Source organism: Ovis canadensis, chromosome 1, assembly GCF_042477335.2.
Source record: "Ovis canadensis isolate MfBH-ARS-UI-01 breed Bighorn chromosome 1, ARS-UI_OviCan_v2, whole genome shotgun sequence".
In the NCBI taxonomy this organism is placed as follows: domain Eukaryota; kingdom Metazoa; phylum Chordata; class Mammalia; order Artiodactyla; family Bovidae; genus Ovis; species Ovis canadensis.
This window is the reverse complement of record NC_091245.1, coordinates 265,488,392-265,511,079: the sequence shown is the minus strand read 5'-3', so window position 1 is coordinate 265,511,079 and position 22,688 is coordinate 265,488,392. Positions and strand designations below refer to the sequence as shown.

Sequence of the window (22,688 nt, the reverse complement as noted above, 5' to 3'; positions counted from 1 at the left end):
TTTCAGCGAACGCACAGAGGGCTGGGGCAGGGCATCAGTGAGGCCCGGGAATCCAGCCCCTGGTATAGGGATGGGGACCCTGCACAGAGCCCTCCCAGAAGCTTCCATCTGAACCAAGGACCACCTGAAAGGAGTGTCTGCCTGCCTCCACTGCTGTCTGATCTGGAGGCAGAGACTAGGCAACGTCGGTTCCTTTGGGGGTACTAGCGCTCACGGGCTTCCCTCATAGCTCAGTTGGTAAAGAATCTGCCTGCAATTCAGGAGACCCGGGTTCGTTTCCTGGGTTGGGAAGATCCCCTGGAGAAGGAAAGGGCAATCCACTCCAGTATTCTTGCCTGGAACATCCCATGGACAGAGGAACCTGGTGGGCTACAGTCCATGGGGTCACAAAAGTCAGACACGACTTGGTGACTAAACCACCAAACCACCGCCACCAGCAGCCACAGGTGTGAATATAGTCCTATCTTGTTTGTTCTTTGCTCCCAAGGGGCTGTCTCTTCTCTCTGATGTGCCAGCATCCCTTAATATTTAGTGTCTCAAGAAAGAAACAGGAAAATAACGAGCCAGGAGGTGTCCAGTCACTACAGCATGAACCTTCTGAGACCCAGGGCGGCCCTTGCACACCTCCTCTCCGGGTCTGGGAAATGGCCAAGAGAGACTCAAAGGCCTCGAGCCACCAGAAGCCCTGAACCTTCTGGTCTGGGCAAAGTAGGCTGTTAAGTGAGCCCTGTAAATACCCACTGCCCCCAGCCCTGTAAATCCCCACAAATCCTCCCATCCTTTCTCAGCCAGGGCCAGCTTTAGGGAAAACTCATCAGGAGCATCCCACCCGCCTCCTTCTCCTGCCACCCCCTCCCCTCCCTTCTTCCGGGCCCCCTGGTCACCCCCAGCCCCACGTGTGGCCCTGCTGGAGGAAAGAATCTGATAGCTTTGGGCATGTTGACTCATGACTGATCAATAAGGTGCTACAAGGAGAGATAGCAGGATAAAACCTTAAGGAAAAAAGACAAACATATGTCACTTATATGGAAAACCTGAAAAAAAAAGGGGGGTGCAAATGAACTTATTCACAAAACAGAGAGAGGGTCGCAAATGTAGAAAACCACCTTTTGGTTACAAGGGGAAAGAGGAAAGGGATAGACTGGGATTGACATGCGCAGTACACACCCTACTGTGTAATAAAATAGATAACTAATAAGGACCTACCGTATTGCACAGAGAAATCTGTGCAATCTATGTATATGTATTTCCAGCAGTTTTCCCAGTAGTCAGGTACAGATGTAATAGTTGGACCATAAAGAAGGCTGAGCCACAAAAATAAAAATTTAAAAAAAAAAAGAAGGCTGAGCCACGAAGACTTGATCCTTTTGAACTATAGTGCTGGAAAAGACTCTTGAGAGTCCCTTGGACAGTAAGATCAAACCAGTCAGTCCTAAAGGAAATCAACCCTGAATCTCATTAGAAGGACTGATGCCGAAGGTGAAGCTCCAATACTTTGGTCACCTGATGTGAAGAGCCAATCCATTAGAAAAGCCCCTGATGCTGGGAAAGATTGAGGGCAGGAGGAGAAGGGGACGACAGAGGATAAGATGGTTGGATGGCGTCACCGACTCAATGGACATGGGTTTGAGCAAACTCTGGGAAAGAGTAAAGACAGGGAAGCCTGGCCAAGAGAGGTCGCAAAAGTTGGACACGACTTAGCTACTGAAGAACAACAAATGTATATGTAAAACTAATTCACTTTGCTGTACACTGGAAACTAACACAACATTGTGAATCAACTATACTCCAATTTAAAAGTAAACAAAAATAAAATACTCAAGCTCTATCTCCTGGGAGGAGCCAGGTGAGGGAGCAGTCTTCCCCCAGCCCTGGAAATCCATCCTTCAGGTCTGGCTCTGTGGGTGACTGCCTGTCCCACCCCCACTCCAAGAAAACAAGTGGCTCTGAGCAGAGTCACCCTCTGTCATCAGAGGAAGCTGGGTACCTTGAGGGGGCTGAGGGTCCCCATGAGGGATGGTCACCAGCCCTCTGCATAGGTTCCCCAAGAGCTGCAGAGCAGGTTCCCTGGCCAGGCTCCGGGTACCTGAGGAGCCTGGACTTGGCCGGGCTTTGAGTGAAAATAAGGCAGAAAAGGTTCAGTTTTGTGCAGAAAAAGCTCTGCAGCCGGGTGCTCAGAGGCCTGTTTTCTGGTTTTCAGTTTTGCTTCATCTGATCTTCACGGAAGACCAGCAGACTCATCAGCTGATGCAACAGTTACATGCCGACCCTGGGCTCCCCGCTGGCCCAGATCCCCTGGAGTGCTGCCCAGCCTCTAGCCTGCAGTGGCTCAAAGGTGCTGATGGTTCAGGCCAGGGCCAGAGCCAGGCCAGCTGGGGCAGACGACCACGAGGAGAGTGGAGGCCCCACTGAGACCTGAGTTCAATCCGCAGAGCTTCGGAGGTTATCGTGGGGAGGTGGTTCCCTGCTCACTCAGCCAGCACAGGGCTCAGGAGCAAGCCGAAGCAACTCTGTCTTGTACCAAAGCCTGGGGCCGTGCAGGTCTCGGCTTCAGGCCTGTGAGCCGTGGGAGCTGCCGAGCAGCCTTCGTGCCTCCTGGACCACCAGACGAGGATGCAGACAGGATCCCCTATGGGGCCTGCGCTCTGCTCCTGCCGGCAGGAAGCTGGGACAAGGGTGTGGCCCCCTGACTAGAGGAGGGGGAGGCCATGGGAGAGCTGCAACTCCCCACGTAACCCTCAGGAATGCGGCAGGGAGGCCCAAGGACAAGCCACCCCATCCCTGAAAACGCAGGCTCCTTGGGAGGCTCCCAGCTGTCTTGGAGGCCCAGGTGGCCTTTGGGGGTGAAGCCTGCCTGGCCAGAGCCCTCAGCCCTTCCTGGAGGTGGGCATCAGAGTCTCATTCAAGGAGGCAGGTAGGCACAGAGAACTGGGTTCTAACGGCAGCTGGTGCCAAAGGCAGCGCCACCGATGGTGGAGAAAGAGCCCCATCAGCAGGTCAGGGGGATGGTGAGAGTCCGGGGCCAGGCTGCCCTGCCCACGCCTTCTCCCACTGCCCGCAGGGGTGACAGGAAGGGCGCCTGCATCTGCGAGGCTGTCAGGAGCCCGTGGCCAATGGGAAGTTTTGGGGAGCGTGGCTGGGCCTGTCCTGAGCTCACAGGAGGAGGCGTTGCTGCCCGGGCACTGCGGTGACCCAGGCGACCCCTCACACTGAACGGTGCCACCGTCAGGGCCTTGCTGGGCCGAGGTCTGCACACAGCATGATGGCATGAAGGGGCCACGTGGACACACGTGGAGGCCCAGTGGGTCGTCTGCACTTGGAGCAGGTGAGCAGCACAGCCCTTTCTGAGCAGAGTTTTAGGAAGGGGTGGGGGGCAAAGGCTGGAGAGACAAGGGGAACAAGGGGAAGGAGGAGTGGGGAGGACTGATGGGGGACCATCCAGGCCCGAGAATGCTTCCAAAGTACGGAAGTAGGTCCTAGAGCAGCATTGCCCAGACGTGTTGGGTGATGCTGTCAGACGTGTGCCGGGCACCCGCTAACTGCCCCCCATCCCCCTCAGCACTCCCTCGTTTACCCACGAGGTGGGATGTGTCCTCGCCTTCCCATCTCCCAGATGAGTACACTGAGGCCCAGGAGGCAAAGTCCCTTGTACAGTGGCCCATGGCGAGCCAGCATCAGAGCTGGGATTCCACCACAGCCAGCCTCCCTCACTGGGTAGAGTGGACAGGATCTGAGAACCAGGGTGCTGCTTAATACTGGGCCTCCCTGCACATGTACACCACCCCAGAGGAAGACCAGGGCATGCAGCCACCCAGTGTCTTGGGGGGAACAGGCCTCAGGGAAGACATGAGGTGATAACAATATGACGGCCACGCTGCTGGGACTTGGTCATCTGCAAAAACTCTTCTTCCAAATACAGTCACATCTGAAGTTCTGTGTTCTCTTATCTTGCAGGATCACCATTCAACCCACAGCCTCACTTGACAAGGATATGGAGTAACCTAAGCCTTGGTGCTGGGAGGTATGGCTGGGAGGCACCTCGAGGAGGGCTGGATCTTCCAAAGACGGTGCAGATCTGCCTCAGGTGGGCCCTGGGGGATCTACACACAGGCTGCCTGGCGTCTGCCCAGCACTTGGCCTCTGAGCCCAGGCAGGCAGAGTTCATCATGTTAGAGAGGGCCGCCACCATGTCCATTCCCGTGGGGGTGAGTGACAAAGAGATGGCAGGCTAAGCAGGCAGTGTGCTCCAGGTGTGACACTCCAGCGGCACTTTCCCTGCCTTCTTGGGTTGGGGGAGGTTGAGACAGCAAGCCGGAAGGGACTGAGCTCACAGGAGCTGGCAGCACCCACTCCACTGAGGGGTCAGCCATGCCCAGACTGAGCCGCACACAGGCTTTTTGATGTAGAGACTGTGGTGCCCTCACATGTGAGGGAACTGCATCCCCAAGTGGACAGCAAAACCTTCCTGACGTGACAGCTCACTGTCTCTGTCATCTCTGTAGCTCTGTCTCTCCAAGTCCCTGTCTCTCCCCACCCAGGCCACCCTGGATCCCCTGCATCTCTCTCTCTGTCTCTCGGTTTCTCCGTCTCTGTCTTATCCCTGACTCTGACCCCCCTGCTCCCCCATCTCTCACTGCCCCTGCCCCCGCCCTCCCCCCACTGTCTATTTCTCTATCTCCCCCTCTTTCCTGATCTGTGACTTCCTGCATCACCAAGTCAAATTACAGGTGTTTGGGTTAATGACATAGCCCCCCATGCTGGCGAGTCACACAGCGGCCAGCTGGCACTGGGCCCCCACTCAGACCCAGGAAGCTTCCGCTCTTGTGCCCCTTGTGATTCCTCCAGCCTGGTTCTGCCCTGGGTTCCGGGCCCACTGAAGATGAGAGGCTCCATCCAAGGGAGTGAGTGTCTCCAGGCCCCACAGGTCACTTCTCCTGTCAGAAACAGGAGGTGTGGGATGCACGTGGGCTCCATGGTTTGGGGGGCCTGGCCCCAGGCCCCAGTTCCCAAGGAGGAACACAGAATAAGGACTCACATTTCATTTACTTTATCTACCTTTTGGGCTTCCCAGGTGGCGCTAGTGATTAAAAACCCACCTGCCACTGCAGGAGACACAAGAGACCCAGGTTCTGTCCCTGGGTGGGGAAGATCCCCTGGAAGGGCATGGCAAACCACTCCAGTATTCTCGCCTGGAGAATCCCATGAGCTGAACAGCCTGGTGAGCTTTGCCCTTAGGGTCCCAAAGAGTCAGACACGACTAAAGTGATTTACCACCACCACCATCTACCTTTTGGAATAAAGTGAATGTTGACCAGAACTGATGCAGCCTAGACTCAAGGGCATGAGGGTGGCATGCCCAGGGTGTGGGGAGGGGGACCCACCTTGCACGTGTGTCCCCTGCTGGTCAACCTGGAACACGGTGCTCGCCCACAGAGCCGGGAGCAGGGGGGCCAGCGTGGACACGCCCACTGGGAACTCAGGGTCCCACACAGTCAGCCTGAGCTTCACCACCACGCTTCCAGTCTGGAGAGACACGACCTGCAGCCTCAGCTTCCCTCTTTGGTACAAGTCAGAAACGGCTGGCGGCAAGGAGGCGGTGACCTGGCCCGGGAGAGGTGACAGATGCTTGGATGGAGTGGACTTTTCCATCAAGGTCTTCACTGCTCACTGGGGCCCCCGGAGTGGCACATGGATGGTGCACAGAATCCACGGGTCCCCTTCATGACCAAGAGGAGGCTCCCACTCACCCACCTCTTGGGGCAACAGTGTCACCCCCCAGATGACCGGAGCCCTGGGAGAGTGGGCCGGGCCTCATCAGTCTTTCTGAGGATGCTGAGACCAAGACAGTCAACTCCCCATCCTGTAGCCCTAGATGCACGGCCCACTCCCTGTGCCCCGGAAACCAGAGTGAAGGTTGACATGTGTGTGAGAGGCAAACAGAGAGCTGGGTTGACTGGCAGACTGGTGGAATGACCAAGAGGAGCAATCACCTGGCTGTTTGGCACTGTCCCCTCTCCCTAGGCTGTATCCTCAGGAAACGCAGGCACAAACAGCTGCTCAGAGCAGCCTGTGCCGGAGCAAGGAGACCCCAACCTCTCCCCACCACTCCTGCCCCCCCCCCAGGCCAATCACTGCTAAAAAGCAGGAAGACTTCTCCAAGAAAGGTCAAAAACTGACCCCTGCCCCCACAGGTGAACGTAGAGAGGCAACCCCCCTTCAGGGTGTCCCATTTCCACACATCCTGCAAGTGGAGCTTGAAGAACTTCTTTCTTGCTCCAGAATATCTTTCCAAGACACGTGTGCGATGAACGCCTTGGGAGAGAGAGAGGATGGCCCGATCCAGAGCAAGGGCAGATCTATTCACTGTCTGATGTCGCAAAGATAACGTCTCTTGGGAGCTCCCTGGTGGTCCAGTGGCTAAGACTCCAGGCTCCCAATGTAGGGGGCCTGTGTGCGATCCCTGATCAGGGAACTACAAGCCACATGTCACAGCAAAGTAGACATAAAAATAAAAAAATAAAAGCAGATATATTCATTGAAAGGACTGATTCTGAAGCTGAAGCTCCAATACTTTGGCCATCTGATGCGGCAAGCCTATTCATTGGAAAAGACCCTGATGATGGGAAAGATTGAGGGCAGGAGGAGAAGGGAGTGACAGAGGATGAGGTGGTTGGATGGCATCATTGACTGGATGGACATGAGTCTGAGCAAACTGTGGGAGATGATGAAAGACAGGGAAGCTTGGCTTGCTGCAGTTTATGGGGTTGCAAAGAGCTGGACACGACTCAGCAACTGAGCAATAGCAACAAATATTTTTAAAAAAATACGATAAGGTCTCTTTCTGCAAGGTTCAGGCAGGTTTGCATGGGGATCATCAGCAGCGGTCAGAGGTCCTGCGTGTGCGTCAACCACATGCAGAGGGAACTGGGTTCCCTCTGTGTCACCCGCTCGGGACTTGGGGGCCAGCAGGGGACCTGGCACCCATCTGATGCTCATGCTGCCTGCTCTGCCGTGAGCAATGAAGTCCTTATCTCTGATCCAGGCATCTCGTGTCCTCTGCCAGCGTCCATCCAATAGTCTAACTTACTAGCTTGCAGGCAGGGAGAAATCCTAGACCTTCCATAGTTTCTGACAGTTCAGCATTTTGTTCTTTTCTCCTACTCAGCTTATGAGGATAGATGGTAGTTGCTACTGGCCCTGTTCTCCCAGGCCTTGTGCTGGTGACTCCCCTCAACCCCAGGGAGGGATGGATGCTGTGATCCCTGGTAAATACTTCTTCAGTGAAGCTGCCCCTAAGCAGGAGGGCAGTAGCCCCAGAACCCCAGATGGAAAGTTCAACAGAAAACCCAGCTAAGCCATCAAGTGGTCCAGCCCATTTGAATCCAAGATGCTTTGGCCCCAAATCTAGGTAAGTTATCCATAAAAAGGGTATTTTGAGTAATTACCATGGGATTTGAGACTGCCCCCTCCCCAGCCCTGGTGACTGGTGCCCGTCCCACACCCGCACTGACCTCCCATTGGGTTTCTGGCTCAGACCCTCGGAAGCCCCTCTCCCAGGCTTTACCTCATGCATCAGTTGCTGGGAGAAGTCCTGGAACTCAGGGCTCCCGCGGTCCAGCAGCCCCTCCGTCACACTGCGGTTTAGGATCCTGACCGTGACTTCAAACACTCGGGCATCTGAGACAGACAATAATGTGAGTTAGCTGAAATCCGTGAGCTTTTCTGTTAACATTTTCCAATGTCCCTTACTCTTTGGAGGGGGAGGCTTTAGAAAACAGATTGAGGCATGAGTCTCAGGTTGGTGGCCACACTAGGAGAAACCAACACAAGGAATATGATACGTCTACACTGGCATATGGAAACTCAGACGCAAGCACACGCCTTTAGAGCCAGAGCAGGGGAATGAGGTATAAATGTCACATAGTCCATAGCAGCGGGAACTGGTCAACCAGCCACATAGGCTATGAAGACCCCTCCCTCCAGCAATTCTTCACAAGGTGTGGCCGCTGCTTTCCTTGGCCTGGATCACAAGTGCATGTCCCATCCTCTCAGGTGACCAGTTCATCCTGATTTGCCCAGGAGTTTCTGGCTTTCCCATAATAAAATTCCCACCTCTCCAGGGCCCACTCCAGGGCAATATGATAGGGTTGGTCACCCTACAAGGAAAGTTTCCTTTCCTGTGGACATAAGCGAAGCTGGAAGCATCAAGGTGGGATGTGGGAGTTTACGTACGTCTCTTTCATGATCAAAAATGAAGCCCACACCCACAGCAGATGCTGCAGCAGCTCTAATGACCTACAGGCCACTCACACTTCTTTCCCCCCCTGGCCCTCTCCACTAGCCAGCAAGGGCAGAATTTATCACCGCTGCACAGACACAGCCCCAGAAATGTCCCCAAGGTTAAATAGTGCCCATTTCTAGACCAAGGCTCCTCTGAACCTTCTCCCACCTCAGCAAGGGAAACAAATGAACCTTGAGGCCCAGGATTCCCGAGCCCCAGCCCTGCCCACATCACAGAGCCTCCCAAGTAGTCAGTATCACCCAGTGCTTGGGGAACCCGGATTCACCATGAGGCCCTGGGTCTCCATTGCTACAATAATCTCCACTGCCTCCAACGTTGCAGGCTTGTACCAGTGTCAAATTAATTAGATAAGACCTCTAAAGCCAATCAAGCTTCTTTTTAAAAAAAAAAAAAAGGCTCTGCAAATAGAAGGCATTTTTGCAATATAGAGAAGGAAAGAGAATCAGCTGGGGAATGAATAAGCTGATAATCAGGAGTCTTCTGGAATCTTCCAAATTATCTATCCTGCATTGGAAGAGAGGGTAGGGGGCACAGAGTCAGTAGGAGTGGGGGGTAGTTACGTGTTCCTACTACAGGTCCTAGCAGAAATGAATTTGCACTGGAGTGTTGGCTCCATAAATGGTCATGTCTGAGGCAAGCTGGAGGCAGGTAGAGGGCAGAGGGCGGAAGACAGAAGCCAGCAGGGACTCAGAAGGGCTGGGCCACCCCCAGGATGACCCACAGGGATGAGCCCCGCCCATCCCTGTCTCCTCAAAGGGAAGCGAGTGCCCCCCCCCATTTTCTTCATGGAACAATTTGAAAATAAAACAAGAAGAGAAGACGGCACCAGTTTGGAAATTGGAGGCTTGTGCAAAGTCAAGGGCTTACATTTTTTGCATGGCTAGGGCTCCAGGGGCCCTCTGGGTAGGGACCTGTGCTGTGTGCTTTGACGATTTCGCGTGGGGCAGCCTTGAATTGGTTCATAAAGGGTGTAACGCTGCTCCTTTCATACCTCACTCATTCAGTCACGGGCATTATCCCTGTGCGTGAAACTGACCCCCAGAGGCTCTTTTTCTTTTTACCTTTTTAAAAAAAGTTTTATATTGTAGTAAAGTTGATTAACAATGTTATGTTAGTTTCAGGTACAGAGCAAAGTGGTTCAGTTATGCCTATACATGTATCTACTCTTTCTCAAATTATGGCGGCATTTAGGTTGTTACATAATATTGAGCAGAGTTCCCTATGCTCTGCAGAAGGTCCTTATTGGTTATCCATTTTAAATATAGTAGTGTGTACATGTTGATCCCAAGCTCCCAGTATATCCCTCCCCCCACCCTTTCCTCACAGGGTCTTTCATGCAGGGATTTATGCGCTTTGTCTGCTCAGAACCCCTAGGCTGGGGCTCCCCTCTTCTCTGGTCCCAGAACATCTCAGAGCCCACTGTCCCCATGCACACTTCCTTGTCCTGTTGCCAGGGGCCAGCCTAGGAGGGAACTCCCCACCCCGGGGGGCCAAATCTGACAGAAGTCTCTAGAACCCAGCTCCACTGAGAGCAGGCAGAGGTGAGGTGGCCAGTGTCAGCCACCAGTCAGAGTCACATGGAGACTGGAATCCCTAATTCATGAATATGTTGTGTTTTTGTTGGGGGGGAATGTCTCTTCAGCTCTAGGTCACTTGGGACCTCTCTCTATCTGACCGCTTTATGCATCCCTTAAACCCCAGAATGATGAGGTCTCCATAGAGCCCTCCTCACCCCCTCAGGAGAGCCCTCAGTCAGGATGAGGTGCTGGGGAGCGAGGGAGCCTGTGCAGGCAAGGAGTGCCATGGCACTGCTCCAGGACATGGAGCGCGCCCACTGTCCCCCTCCCAGGAGGGGTGGGGTCCGGCCAGTGACTGCCCCTGCTCTGCTCACGGGAAGCACAGTGATTTGAATCACTAGGGCCAACAGAACTGGACTAGACTGAGACACTCACAGGGGATGAGGATTTGGATGTGGCCTTACCGGTCCTGGCAGCAACCATGGCAGTGATGTGGGCCCTGCATGCCTGGTAGCTGGTCTTCACCCCATACCTCACTCCAGCCTGCAGCCCGGCCACCTCCAGACTCGTTCCAGAGGTGCTGGCACTCCTGAACAACTCTTCGCCCTGGTAAACCTGCACCCAGAAAGTGTGGTTCTGGGTGGAGTTTAAGCTCCAGGACACTTGAAAGCTGCTGCTGGTGACATTGAAGATCATGAGGTCTCTGATGGGAGGGTAATCTACAAAAGGGTAGAACAAGAAAGATGCAGAAAACATCACAGGGAAGCAAAAGAAGCGAAAGTCAACAAGTGAACCAACATCAAACTGAGAAGCTGCTCCCCGGCAAAGGAAACCAGCCACAAAATGAAAAGGTAACCTACAGTCTGGGGGAAGATATCTGCAAATTATTCAATGACCAGGGGCTAAAATCCGAAATATATATAAAATCATGCAACTCAACAGCAAGAAAAAATAATACTCCAATTTATAAATGGACGGAAGATCTGAATAGACATTTTTCCAAAGAAGAAGTACAGATGGTCAACAGGTACAAGGAAAGATGCTTCAGTCATGTCTGACTCTTTGTGATCCCGTGGATTGTATGGCTCCTCTGTCCATGGGATTCTCCAGGCAAGAATACTGGAGTGGGTCGCCATGCCCTCCTCCAGGAGATCTTCCCACACGGAGACCGAACCCACGTCTCCTGCGTCTCCTGCATTGGCAGGCGGATTCTTTATCACTGAGCCACCAGAAAAGCCTGACTGCTGTTTAAGCTCCCAGTTCGTGAAGTGTGTCATGGCGGCCTGAGCAGGTTAACACATGGTGTGAGCTTTCTGTGCTACGTTTATCTCAACACAAAATCAAAGGGCCCCGCTCTTCTGATTCACAAACACTTCATCACTTGCCTTTGGACTTCTGCTTGGCTAATTCATCCCCAAAACAATGGCCTGGTAGGGAAGCAAGACCAGACAGAGTCAGGCTGAGGTGCTCTGTGTTCTCATATCGAAATTCATGTTTTAAAGAGCAACACTTGAATATAACAACCAAAATATATTTTAATGCTCACATGGAATTAAATCCCTTTTGTGCGAGAAAAATTCTGGCTTTACAGCAAGCAACTGGGCAACATGAATTATACAAAAAGTAGGGTGGCTGAACATCTAGGCACCATCACTTTTACAGCAGAATTCGAGTTCAATAAGAAACAAGCAAGAAGGCAATTTAAAAAAATCTTTTGTAAAACCATACTAGAGAATAAAGAATTAAAATATGCGTTGTTTCCAAAGCCCTTCTTATAAGGATTCATAGGATATATGTTTTCAAATATTATGAAAAAATGTCTTTTCAGACAAAGGTGTACGTTTCCTTTTAGCAAAAAGTATCACTGGCACAAGTCAACCATCTCCCTTTTTGCCCTGGCTGCCAAGAGGCTCAGAATCGGATCGGAGTCCCTCCCTTGCCCTGCAGCCCGGCCCTGTGTGTCCTCCCTGAGCTGCCCTTTAGAAATGGCAGTGCCCAGTGACTGTGCTTCCCATCAGAAGCCCTTGCAAGTCTCCTCAAAGCAGAGGGTATAAACTAGTGGATGCTGGAGAGACATGTGAGCCCAGCTTCCCTCCATCTAAATTCCTGCAGCTTCCGGAGACCTCTCCTTGCAGGAGGAGGGAGCCTGTACACGTCAGTCCTTTCACTGAATCATCCAGTGTTTTTCTGTGCCTTTGTCAAACAAACAGTTTTCATTCTTTACAACACCATCTTTTGTTTCAGCTGAAGACTGGCCAACAGCTCAGACCCTGAGACCACAGGTCTCATTCCCACGTCCCCACCCACTGGGACCCTGAATCAAGATGGTCACCTGCTGCAGGTCTAACAACCAAAGAGCTTTTAGGTCTGTCCCTGGGAACGTGTCTCACTGAAAGAGTAAGGAAAAGCTACAACTTTCCTAAAAAGCTGTAAAAGCGCTGCATGATCTGATTCACGTGGTTACACCACACGACACCAAATGCGTTTTCAGTCCCACAGGTGGCAACTCAACACCCACCAAGCAGGACAGTGGGGCTGAGAATGAGACGCGAGGCCTGGGCGGCAGCAGCCAGCCCTCATCAGGCTCCGATCCCACTTCCTGGCTATCATTCAGGCATCACTGGACATGGAACTGCCAACAAATCCATGTTAAGGGCTTGTGTGTGGCCCTTTACAAGCACGTGCTACAGACAGTGTCTCCAGGGCTGAGGGAAATTAAAACGGAAAGTGGCCCCTAGTTCTTGGAGAGAACTCCCAGGGGCTGACAGTATCAGGCTGGCTGGAGACACATTCACTGGTGGGGTTTTTTTTAAGAAATTTTTTTTTTTTTTCTGGCCTTGCTGTGTAGCCTTCGGAGTCTTAGGGATTGACCCAGGGATTGAATTCATGACCCCTGCAGAAAGTGCAAAGTCTTAAGCACTGGACCACCAGAGAAATTCCCATCTTCACTGTTTAAATTAAGATACCATGGGTCCCTGGGTCACTGGGCTAAGGAGCCATCAATGGCCATTTCGATGACTGTCAACCCTCAGAAGCTGCTGTCTATCCATGGTTCCCACAGTGAAGATGCTGTGGGTACATGGCCCTCTCATCCACAGACATAAATCCCCCCTGCAGACCATCCTACCTCATTTGTTTTGTTGTTGCTCAGTCACCCAGGCATGTCCAACTCTGCGGCCCCATGGACTGCAGCATGCCAGGCCTCTCTGTCCCTCTGTTGCGGCTGCTGCTAAGTTGCTCAGTCGTGTCCAACTCTGTGCAACCCCATAGACGGCAGCCCACGAGGCTCCCCCATCGCTGGGATTCTCCAGGCAAGAACCCTGTCCCTCACCATCTCCCAGATGGTGAGGTGTAGCTTTCTCCAATGGAGACATTTGCCACTGTCCAGATTCCGCTGTGTTTGACCAACTGCAGTGGCAATTTCATATGGTTTGATGTTTCTTGAGTACCTACTGTGCCTCCAGGCAGTGACGGAAATAAAGATGAGTTAATGTCCACAGCAATACCAGACACATGAGTGGGATGTGCAAGCCAGTGTGGCTGGCATCGTATCAGCAGAGGGGACGCCAAGTTTGGGAGCACCCCCTCCATCACACTGCTGGCCACGCTATCAGCAACACACTTAGAGATGCCAGTGGCTGAGTGCTGTGGCACAGGACATGTCATACCGCACAGCCTTGCCAACAATACCAGGTACTACTATGATCCCATTTTACAGAGGACAAAACTGAGGCCTAGAAAGATCAAGGAGAAAGTAAGTGGCAAAGCTACCTAATAACTAATGACAAAGCTGCCCCCTGCCCTGTGCTGTACTCCTAAATGATCCCATCACCAGGAACAGACTGACCTCCAAAGACAGCAGCTCCTGATCCCTAGAACCTGCAAATGTGACCTTATTTGGAAAAGGAGTCTTTTCAGGGGTGATGAAGTTAAGGGTCTTGAGAAGAGATGGCCCCGGATTATCTGGGTGGGCCCTCGGTGCAATCACAAGACAGGAGAGTGGGCGCACACACAGAGGAGAGCACGTGAAGAAGGAGCAGAGGAACTGAAGATGCTGTGTCGGCCTCGGAGGTGGGAGTGATGTGGCCACAAGCCAAGGACTTCATGCTCCCCCGGAAAGAGGGACGTACAAAGCAGGGGTGTCCCTAGAGCCTCCGAAGTAGACCTGCCCTGCCAGCACCTCGACCTGGACCCAGGGACAAGGATGACAGGTTTCTGCCCTTCAGAACTGTGGGAGAACGAATCTCTGTTGCTTTAAACCCCTAGGTTTGTGGTGCTTCATGATAGCAGCCCCAGAAAATGAATCCACCGCCCCAGTCTAAGTAGTTCTCAAGGCAGCTGTTGGCGAGACAGCACAGCTGGTTGGAAAGTTCTCCATGCTGCTGCAAAACCAGCCAACTTCTGACATGCTAAGGCTACTCCCTCCCTCTTCTATAGGACAGACCTTGAGATACTATAAGCTGGAAATAATCTGTCATTTCTGACCCTGCCACCTTCCCTCTGACTTGGATTTCAGTTCATCGGCCAGGACACTTTCTGTCGCTGCCCCCGTCTTGGCAATGCCCCCTCCTTTTAAAATGTGGTCCCAGAAAATAAATCAGTCGAATCTCGACTGTGAGTGACCCCAGGGTACCCCTGCCCTGTGGCCCTCCTCAGGCTACAGCTGTGAACCTGAATTCAGAAGTCGACGTTGATCTCAGTGAAGCACGTTAGATTCTCTGTGTCCATGGATCTCAGCCCTTGTTTTTTCCAGGCAGCCCTGACCCATGTCTGGAGGGGCAGGAAGGTTGATGCCCATGCCATGGCCTCTCCCACATCTCCCGTGTCAGGCTCCGCTCCTCTCTAACCCCTGGACCTCTCAGCTGGACCCCTGAACCTTGTAAACACTGAGGACTAGAGCCAAGGTGTTGAGCCTTCAATTGTCAAAAAGACCCAGAACAGTTATTTACCAAGAGGCACACCATCATCAGGCCCCAGCTGGGAAAGGACCATTTTGAAGGGAGTTAGGATGACCCTTGAATCCAGTTCCATCCATCCTAAATGCAGAACACGTTCCTGGAACATTAAGTGCAAACTGGGCAATATCTCTCACAGTTTTTGTTTTGTGCAAGAATCCAGCTGCCCCGTGTGTCATTAATTGGGTGACTAATTTCACAAGAAAAGCATCTGAGATTTGTGCTGTATTTTCCATGGATTTGTACCTCTAACTCGTTCCAGCAGATAGCTCATTTATTATATTAGCTTCTAAATTTAAAACATGTGCTGTTTCCCTTAGCCATATACAATTGGAATTCACTCTAAATTTCTGATCTGGAGACACTAGCTATGTCTTTCCTGCCCTGTTGGAAGTGAATCTGGGGCGGTGTGCTTTCTCTGTTTATTTATGTTCAGCTGTCAGGCGGCCCTTTATCTTGAGGGAAACTTACAATGCAGCAGCATAGCAGTTTGGCAGTATTTCTCTCTGTAAATGGGGCCTGATGTTTTTGCAGATGCCTGAGCAGATGACTATTCCAACCTTCTATGTTCATGGGTCATCCCCAGGTGGCACTTGTTGTCGTTGAGTCTCTCAGCCGTGTCTGACTCTGTGACCCCCATGGACTACAGCACACCAGGCCTCCCTGTCCTTCACCATCTTCCAGAGTTTGCTCAAAATCATGTCCATTGAGTCAGTGAAGCTTTCTAACCATCTCATCCTCTGTCACCCCCTTCTCCTTTTGCCTTCAATCTTTCCCAGCATCAGGGTCTTTTCCCATCAGTCACCTCTTCACATCAGGTGGCCAAAATGTTGGAGCTTCAGCTTCAATCTTTCCAATAAATACTCAGGGTTGATTTCCTTCAGGATTTAAAGAATCTCCTGCCAATGCAGGAGACATAAGAGACTCGGATACAACCCCTGGCTGGAAAGATCCCCTGGAGGAGAGCATGGCTTCCACTCCAGTATTCTTGCCTGGAGAATCCCATGGACAGAGCAGCCTGGTGAGCTGCAGTCTATAGGGCCACGAAGAGTCGGACATGACTGAAGCCACTGAGCATTCTTCATGCTCATCGGGGGCCAGTCCAGGTGATCTGGGATGGTCTGTAGGGGTTCCGTGAAAAGCTCGTAGGTGCATTTGTGCACAGAAGAGGCGCAGGTTCTAACCAGACAAAGCCCCAGGGCACAAGAGAGGAGTGTTTTGTTGCAGAAGTGGAGCTGGCAGGTGCTTTTTTAAAAGAGAAAAAGACAATGTGGTCTGTACACACACACACACATACACACACACATACACACACACACATACACACACACACACACACACACACCAGAATATTACTCCGTCATTAAGAAATGAAATAATGTTGTTTGCAGAAACATGGATGGACCTAGAGAAAGAAGTGTTGTGTGACATTCCTTGTATGCGGAATCCAAAAAGAGAGGATACCAATGAACTTATTTACAAAACAGATGGTGATGAAATTAAAAGATACTTACTCCTTGGAAGGAAAGTTATGACCAACCTAGACAGCAACGACCAACCTAGACAGCATATTAAAAAGCAGAGACATTATTTTGCCAACAAAGGTCCGTCTAGTCAAGGTTATGGTTTTTCCGGTAGTCATGTATGGATGTGAGAGTTGGACTATAAAGAAAGCTGAGCATCAAAGAATTGATGCTTTTGAACTATGGTACTGGAGAAGACTCTTGAGAGTCCCTTGGACTGCAAGGAGATCCAATCAGTCCATCCTCAAGGAAATCAGTACTAGGTATTCATTGGAAGGACTGATGTTGAAGCTGAAACTCCAATACTTTGGCCACCTAATGTGAAGAGCTGACTCATTTGAAAAGACCCTGATGTTGGGAAGATTGAAGGCAGGAGAAGGGGACAACAGAGGATGAGATGGTTGGATGGCATCACCAACTCAATGGACATGAGTTTGGGTGAACTCCGGGAGTTTGTGGTGGACAGGGAGGCCTGGCATGCTGCAGTTCATGGGGTCGCAGAGTCGGACACGACTGAGTGACTGAACTGAACTTAGCAAACAGAAACAGACTCATATACTTAGAGAAAGAACTTATTTAGAGTTGTCAGGTGGGTAAGAAGGTGGGGTAAGGAAGTTAGGGAGTTTGGGATGGTCACGAGTATACTGCTTTGTTTAAAATGAATAACCAACAAGGACCTACTGTATAGGACATGGAACCCTGCTCTATATTATGAGGCAGCCTGGATGGGAGGGAAGTTTGGGAAAGAATGGATACATGTATATGCATGGCTGAGTCCCTTCACTGTCCACTACTGCAACATTGTTAATCAGCTATGAGTATGAAAGTTGCTCAGTGGTATCCAACTCTTTGTGATCCCATGGACTGTAGCCTGTCGGGTTCCTCTGTCCATGGAATTCTCCAGGCAAAAATACTGGAGTCGGTAGCCATTCCCTTCTCCAAGGGATCTTCCTGACCCAAGGATTTAACCCAGCTCTCCTGCATTGCAGACAGATTCTTTATAGTCTGAGCCACCAGATACTCCAATATAAAATAAAAAGTTTAAAAAAACCCAGAGACTTTAGGAATAGCCAACCCCTCCCTTCAAAGGGAAAGAACATGTGGATTAAATTATTAATTCAAACTCAATTGTAACAATATTCTCCATAACCACTTCACAACATTAGCAAGAATGTTCTAGTCTTCAGAGCAGAATGTTGGAGGTGACCTAAAAGCCGCCCCTGAGGGAAATAGCTAAGCGCATTGTATCACTGCTGTAGCATACCACTGTTACTCAACCATTGAAAATCGTAATCACAAAGACCAGGTTGCTTCTCAGAAATCTTTATACGACATAATGGGAAGTAAAGAAGCCAGATATAAAATCGCATATGTAGCAGAATTTAAATAAGGTGAAAAAAAAAACCTGGAAGGAAACAGGGGAAAATAAAAGTAATTTGCTGGGATGCTAAGACTAGGGGTGACTTATCCTTCCACTGCTGTTAGCATGTTATTAAAGTAATAGGTCAGATCCCAGAATGATAAGAGGAAGTTCTGGAGGCCAGATTGAATCAGGTGTACCCGCATTTCTGCTGAACTGCTTGAGAGGAGATACTAAGGCCATCAGACCTACCCAACAGCATCCTCTTCTGTCCCCCTGCTACTGACCAGGGTTCTTGGCCTCTTTAATAGTAGAAATTCAGGCGAGGCTCTATAGGGGCCCCTGCTGCAGTGGGGGTGGGGTGTGGGGTGGGGCAAGAACAAGGAACAGTTTCCTTTGTTCACTCCCAAGGTGCGGGGCGGGGGCCGTGAGCTGGTTCTTCACATGGGGCTCTGCTCCTCCATCCTTGGTATCTGGGGCTTATCCACAGGCCCCTGCATGACTCTGATGACTGATGGGATTCAGCCTTCACAGTCCCCTGCCCAGCAGGCTCATGACCTTCACCATGACGGGCATCAGTAGACTGGCTTTGTTACACAGGAGCAAATGGACCCAAGTTTGGTTCGATAGCACTCAGGTCCAAAATTCAGGTGAGAAAAAAAATCCTTATCTTCACTGACCTCTGTCTAAAACCTCACATTTCCTTTCGTTGTGACTTTGGTGCGCACACACATCCCAGGAGGTCTCACATCGCAGGACCATGCCGCCCGTCTTAGTGGCCCCCCTGCTCCTCGCCCCCACAGCCAGGTGTCAAGGTTTGATAAATGAGTGAAGATGGGTTTGCATTGCTACTTAGTGTGAGTTCTCTGGGGAGCTGGCCCGGAGACAGGGATGCCACAGCCCGCGGTTTGTTGGGGACATTGGGGCATAATGTGGTCACAGGAGGAAGCAAGTGAGGTGTATGTCATTCAGGCAGCGAGCAGAGTGGGACCCTTCAGGAAAGTCCAGAACAGGGTGCAGCATACGTACCCCATCCCCTGAAGAGCGAGGGCGCTGGGGGTGTCCTTAAACCACTCCAGAGCTGTTGGTGAGGGCTTCAGAGTGAGGGGCAGGGCCCACAAGCTGCTGAGTGCAGCCCGTTCTGAATCCAACAGGTGGGAAGGGACAGCTCTGTCACCCAGTCGGGGTTGTAAGATTTTGACGGTTGTGTCTCGGTAGAGCAGGTTTGCTCTGCCACCCTACATATTCAATGCACTTGTAAGCACTCATTAACTTCACCTGATACAAAGCAGGCCTGGGCACCACCAAAAAGGCCTGCCCCAGAACCAGCTGCAGTTTACGGAAATTCCAGCAGGGGTCATGGTGATGGGGAGCCCCAGGGATGCAAACTGGCAGACCCCAGTCAGTGGGAAACTCTGCCGGGCTAAGGGAGCAGGATCCTCCAGCAACTACAAGGAAACAGAGATGGAGGGGGAAACTTCTAGTGTAAAAAATGACATGAGAGATCCCATTACTAATGGGTGAGCATGCAAGCTTGTGTGCTCAGTTGGGTCCAACTGTTTTGTGGGGATGGACTCTAGACCGCCAGGCTCCTCTGTTGTGGAATTTTTCAGGCAAGAATACAGGAGTGGGTTGCCATTTCCTCTTCTAGGAGAATCTCCCCAATCAGGGATCAAACTTGAAGCCTACTAATGGGTAGACCTGGTTTAAATTGTAACTCAAACTGGAAAATTATGAAAATGAGATCACTAGGTGAGACCACTAGAAATTTCAACACACTGTTCAATGATATTAAGGAATTATTGCTTTATTTCTTTTAAGTGTTTTAAAAATCTCATTCTTCTCTCCTAGGAATTCATTCTGATGTAGTAACAGGTGAAGTGGTTTGAGGAAGGAGACTTCAGTATAATGGGGATGGGGGAGGAGGGGGTGGATGGACGAGGGGATATGAAACCAGGGTCCTCCGAGTATCATCAGATTATCTGTTATACTCTTCTCTCTGTGTGTATACTTGTCTACAATTTTCTAGAGTAAAACGTTACAATTTCCCGTGGTCTTGCCGTGTCTACACCATGTGGGCCCTACCTGGCTCTGCCTCCTGTCCCCAACCCTCCTGCCTGGCTCCACCCCCACCGGCCTCCTTGTTCTTGAATTCCATGCTGCTGGGCCCTGATTCCTTGCATTAGTTTCCTGTGGCTGCTGGGAAGAATTACCACACACTTTGGGTTTCCCTGGTGACTCAGACAGTAAAGAATCTGCCTGCAATGCAGGAAACCCAGGTTTGATTCCTGGGTTGGGAAGATCCCCAGGAGAAGGAAATGGCAAACCACTCCAGTATTCTTGCCTGGAGAATCCCATGGACAGAGGAGCCTGGCGGGCTACAGTCCATGGGGGCGTAGAGCCAGACACGACTGAGGGACTAACACTTTCACTTTGTTGTGGTTGTCCAGTCGCGAAGTTTTATCTGGCTCTTTGAGGGTCTCCTGTGGACGCGTAAGTCAGCAGTGACCTGCTGACGGGGCACTGCCAGCAGCAGCCCTGGGAGATGTGTGTTTGCATAAGCCCTCGTGGAAGTCACCATTAGCCCGATCATAGAGTTTGTAGACCCCAGGACTGAGTTGTCTCAGGGCAACCAAACAACTAACAGGGAGGGAGCGCAGCCCCACTCATTCAGCGGAAAATCAAAGATTTACTGAGAATGGCTTTGCCCACCAGAGCAGGACCCAGTTTTCCCCCACAGCCAGTCTCTCCCATTAGGAAGTGCACACAAGCCTCTTATCCATCAGAGGGCAGATAGAACAAACAAGACCGACAATCCCACAGTCTCCAGAATCAAAACCACAATCCAGAAAACTAACCAAAATGACCACATGGATCGCAGCCTTGTGTAGCTCGATGAAACTATGAGCTAAGCCGTGTAGGGCCACCCAAGACGGACGGGTCATGGTGGAGAGTTTGACAAAACGTGGAGAAGGGAATGGCAAACCACTCCAGCATTCTTGCCTTGAGACCCCATAAACAGTATGTAGAGGCAAAAAGGTATGACATCAGAAGATGAGCCCCCAGGCTGGTAGGTGTCCAATATGCCACTGGGGAAGAATGGAGAAACGGCCCCAGAAAGAGAGAAGGGGTGCACCAAAGTGGAAACGATGCCAGGTTGCGGATGCGTCTGGTGGTGAAAGTAAAGCCCATGCCGTAAAGAACTTTCATTCAGAGGCTGAAGACTAGAGGAATGTGCTCTCACAGCCCTGGAGGCCGGGAGTCTAACATGGAGGTGTGGCTGCAATCCTTCCGGAGGCTCCAGCGAGAACCATCTCTTTCTGCCCTAGTGCCTGGAGGGACACACACGCTGAGGCTGGTGGTCCCGTCCCGCCTCCGAGGCCAGCGAGGCGGCTCCTCTCCTCTCTCTGCCTCCCTCATCATATTTGCTCTCTCTGGCTCTGACCCTCAGCCTCTCTGTCCTGAGGAGTCTCTGATTACATTGGACCCACCCAGATTATCCAGGTCACCTCCGTGTCAAGGTTCTCAGCCTAATCCCACCTGCAGAGCCCGCCGCCCGCCCCATGGTGTGAGATGTCCTACTCACAGGTACTGGGCTAGGGAGCGGTCATTTGGGGATCATGGCTCAGCCCACCACCTCCTCCTTGTCCCTTGTCGGTCTCAGGACCCCCTCACACTCAAAGCTCAGCCCACCCCAGGGGCAGCCCCGGCCCCTCCACCTGAGACAGCGCACCTGCCCATCTCTTCCCTACATCATTTTCCTCCATGGCAGAACTGTCGCCCCATAATTTGTATTATATTTGCCCACAGCTTTTTCATCTTCCCCACTGAAACATGAGTTCCAAGGGAACCAGGGAATCTCGGACTCTGAGGAACCCAGCTAGAGCAGTCAGTGACTGGCATAGAATAGGTGCTCTTTACCATGCATCCGGTAAGTGAATGGATGTGCCCCTGACCCTCAGCGCCCTGTCGGTGCCAGCTGAACCCTCTACCTGTTCATCTCCAACCCACCATTTGAAGCTGTGAGAATCAGTGTGCCTCTTGCAGTGCACACAGATATGTTTTGGCATCACTGTCTTTAAATAAGACCCTCCTGGAAGCTCAAAGAGTCAGACACGACTGAGTGACTGAACTGAACTGGAAGCCCGTATCTCCTCCAAACTCTGCTCGATCTCTCTGAGCCCCTTCTTGGTAAATGTCTGTAAAGCATCACCCATTCTTGACTTCTGGGCATCATCTTTCCTGCTTTTCTTTCCACCTCACTTCACTTCTGCAAGCCCCTCCTCCTGGTGTCGTTTAGTCACTCAGCATCTGACTCTTTGTGACCCCAGGGACTGTAGCTCACCAGGCTCCTCTGTCCCTGGGATTCTCCAGGCAAGAATACTGGAGTGGGTTGCCATTTCCTCCTCCAGGGGATTTTCCCAACTCAGCGATCAAACCTATGTCTTCTGTATTAGCAGGCAGGTTCCTTACCACTGCGCCACGTGGGAAGATGTTTAAATACAGGGTTCCTTCCCTTCTCCCAACCAGCCCAGAGTTCAAATGCCACTTGCGCATGGACGACCCAGTTTTACTGCATCCCAGGCCCTGCTCTGAGCTCCAGCCCCAATGATCCAACACAGTCAGCACCTGGCATCTCCACCTGCTTTCATCTCCATCTCAGTCTAAACTGTCAAACATGATTATAATAACCCCAGCCTTCCTAGTTCATTTGCCGTCTATTCGCGGTTACACCAGGACACGCTGCCCTGTTCCTCTTTTCCTCTTCTACATTTCATTAATCAGTAAGTGCCAAAGCTTCAGTCTCTAAAATATTCCTTGACTCCGTCTCTCCTTGCTGGCTTTCACCTCCTAGACTCAGCTCTTTGCGAAATACAGTGATTTCTTACAGGGGCCAGTCACATACAGCAGCAGCTTGTTCACACCTGGCTTCCACAAGAGATGGCCCCCTGGCCAGACCCACACACAGTAGGACTTCCTTTCAGGTGTGTCCACCGGCACTCGGCACTTCCGTTTGCCGTCCAGTTGGTT

At 51.4% G+C, this 22,688-nt stretch overlaps 1 protein-coding gene across 2 annotated transcripts in view; it reads right to left on the bottom strand.

Annotated features, from left to right (window-relative positions):
- UMODL1 (uromodulin like 1) overlaps positions 1-22,688 on the bottom strand; it is an 81,787-nt gene that overhangs the window by 36,055 nt on the left and 23,044 nt on the right. For both annotated transcript variants that reach the window (XM_069581803.1, XM_069581794.1), the window contains exons 7-10: positions 14,305-14,312; positions 10,284-10,538; positions 7,565-7,677; positions 5,382-5,601 (exon numbers count right to left, since the gene is read on the bottom strand). In XM_069581803.1, coding sequence (XP_069437904.1) covers positions 5,382-5,601; positions 7,565-7,677; positions 10,284-10,538; positions 14,305-14,312 — 596 coding nt within the window. The remainder of the gene's footprint in view (positions 1-5,381; positions 5,602-7,564; positions 7,678-10,283; positions 10,539-14,304; positions 14,313-22,688) is intronic.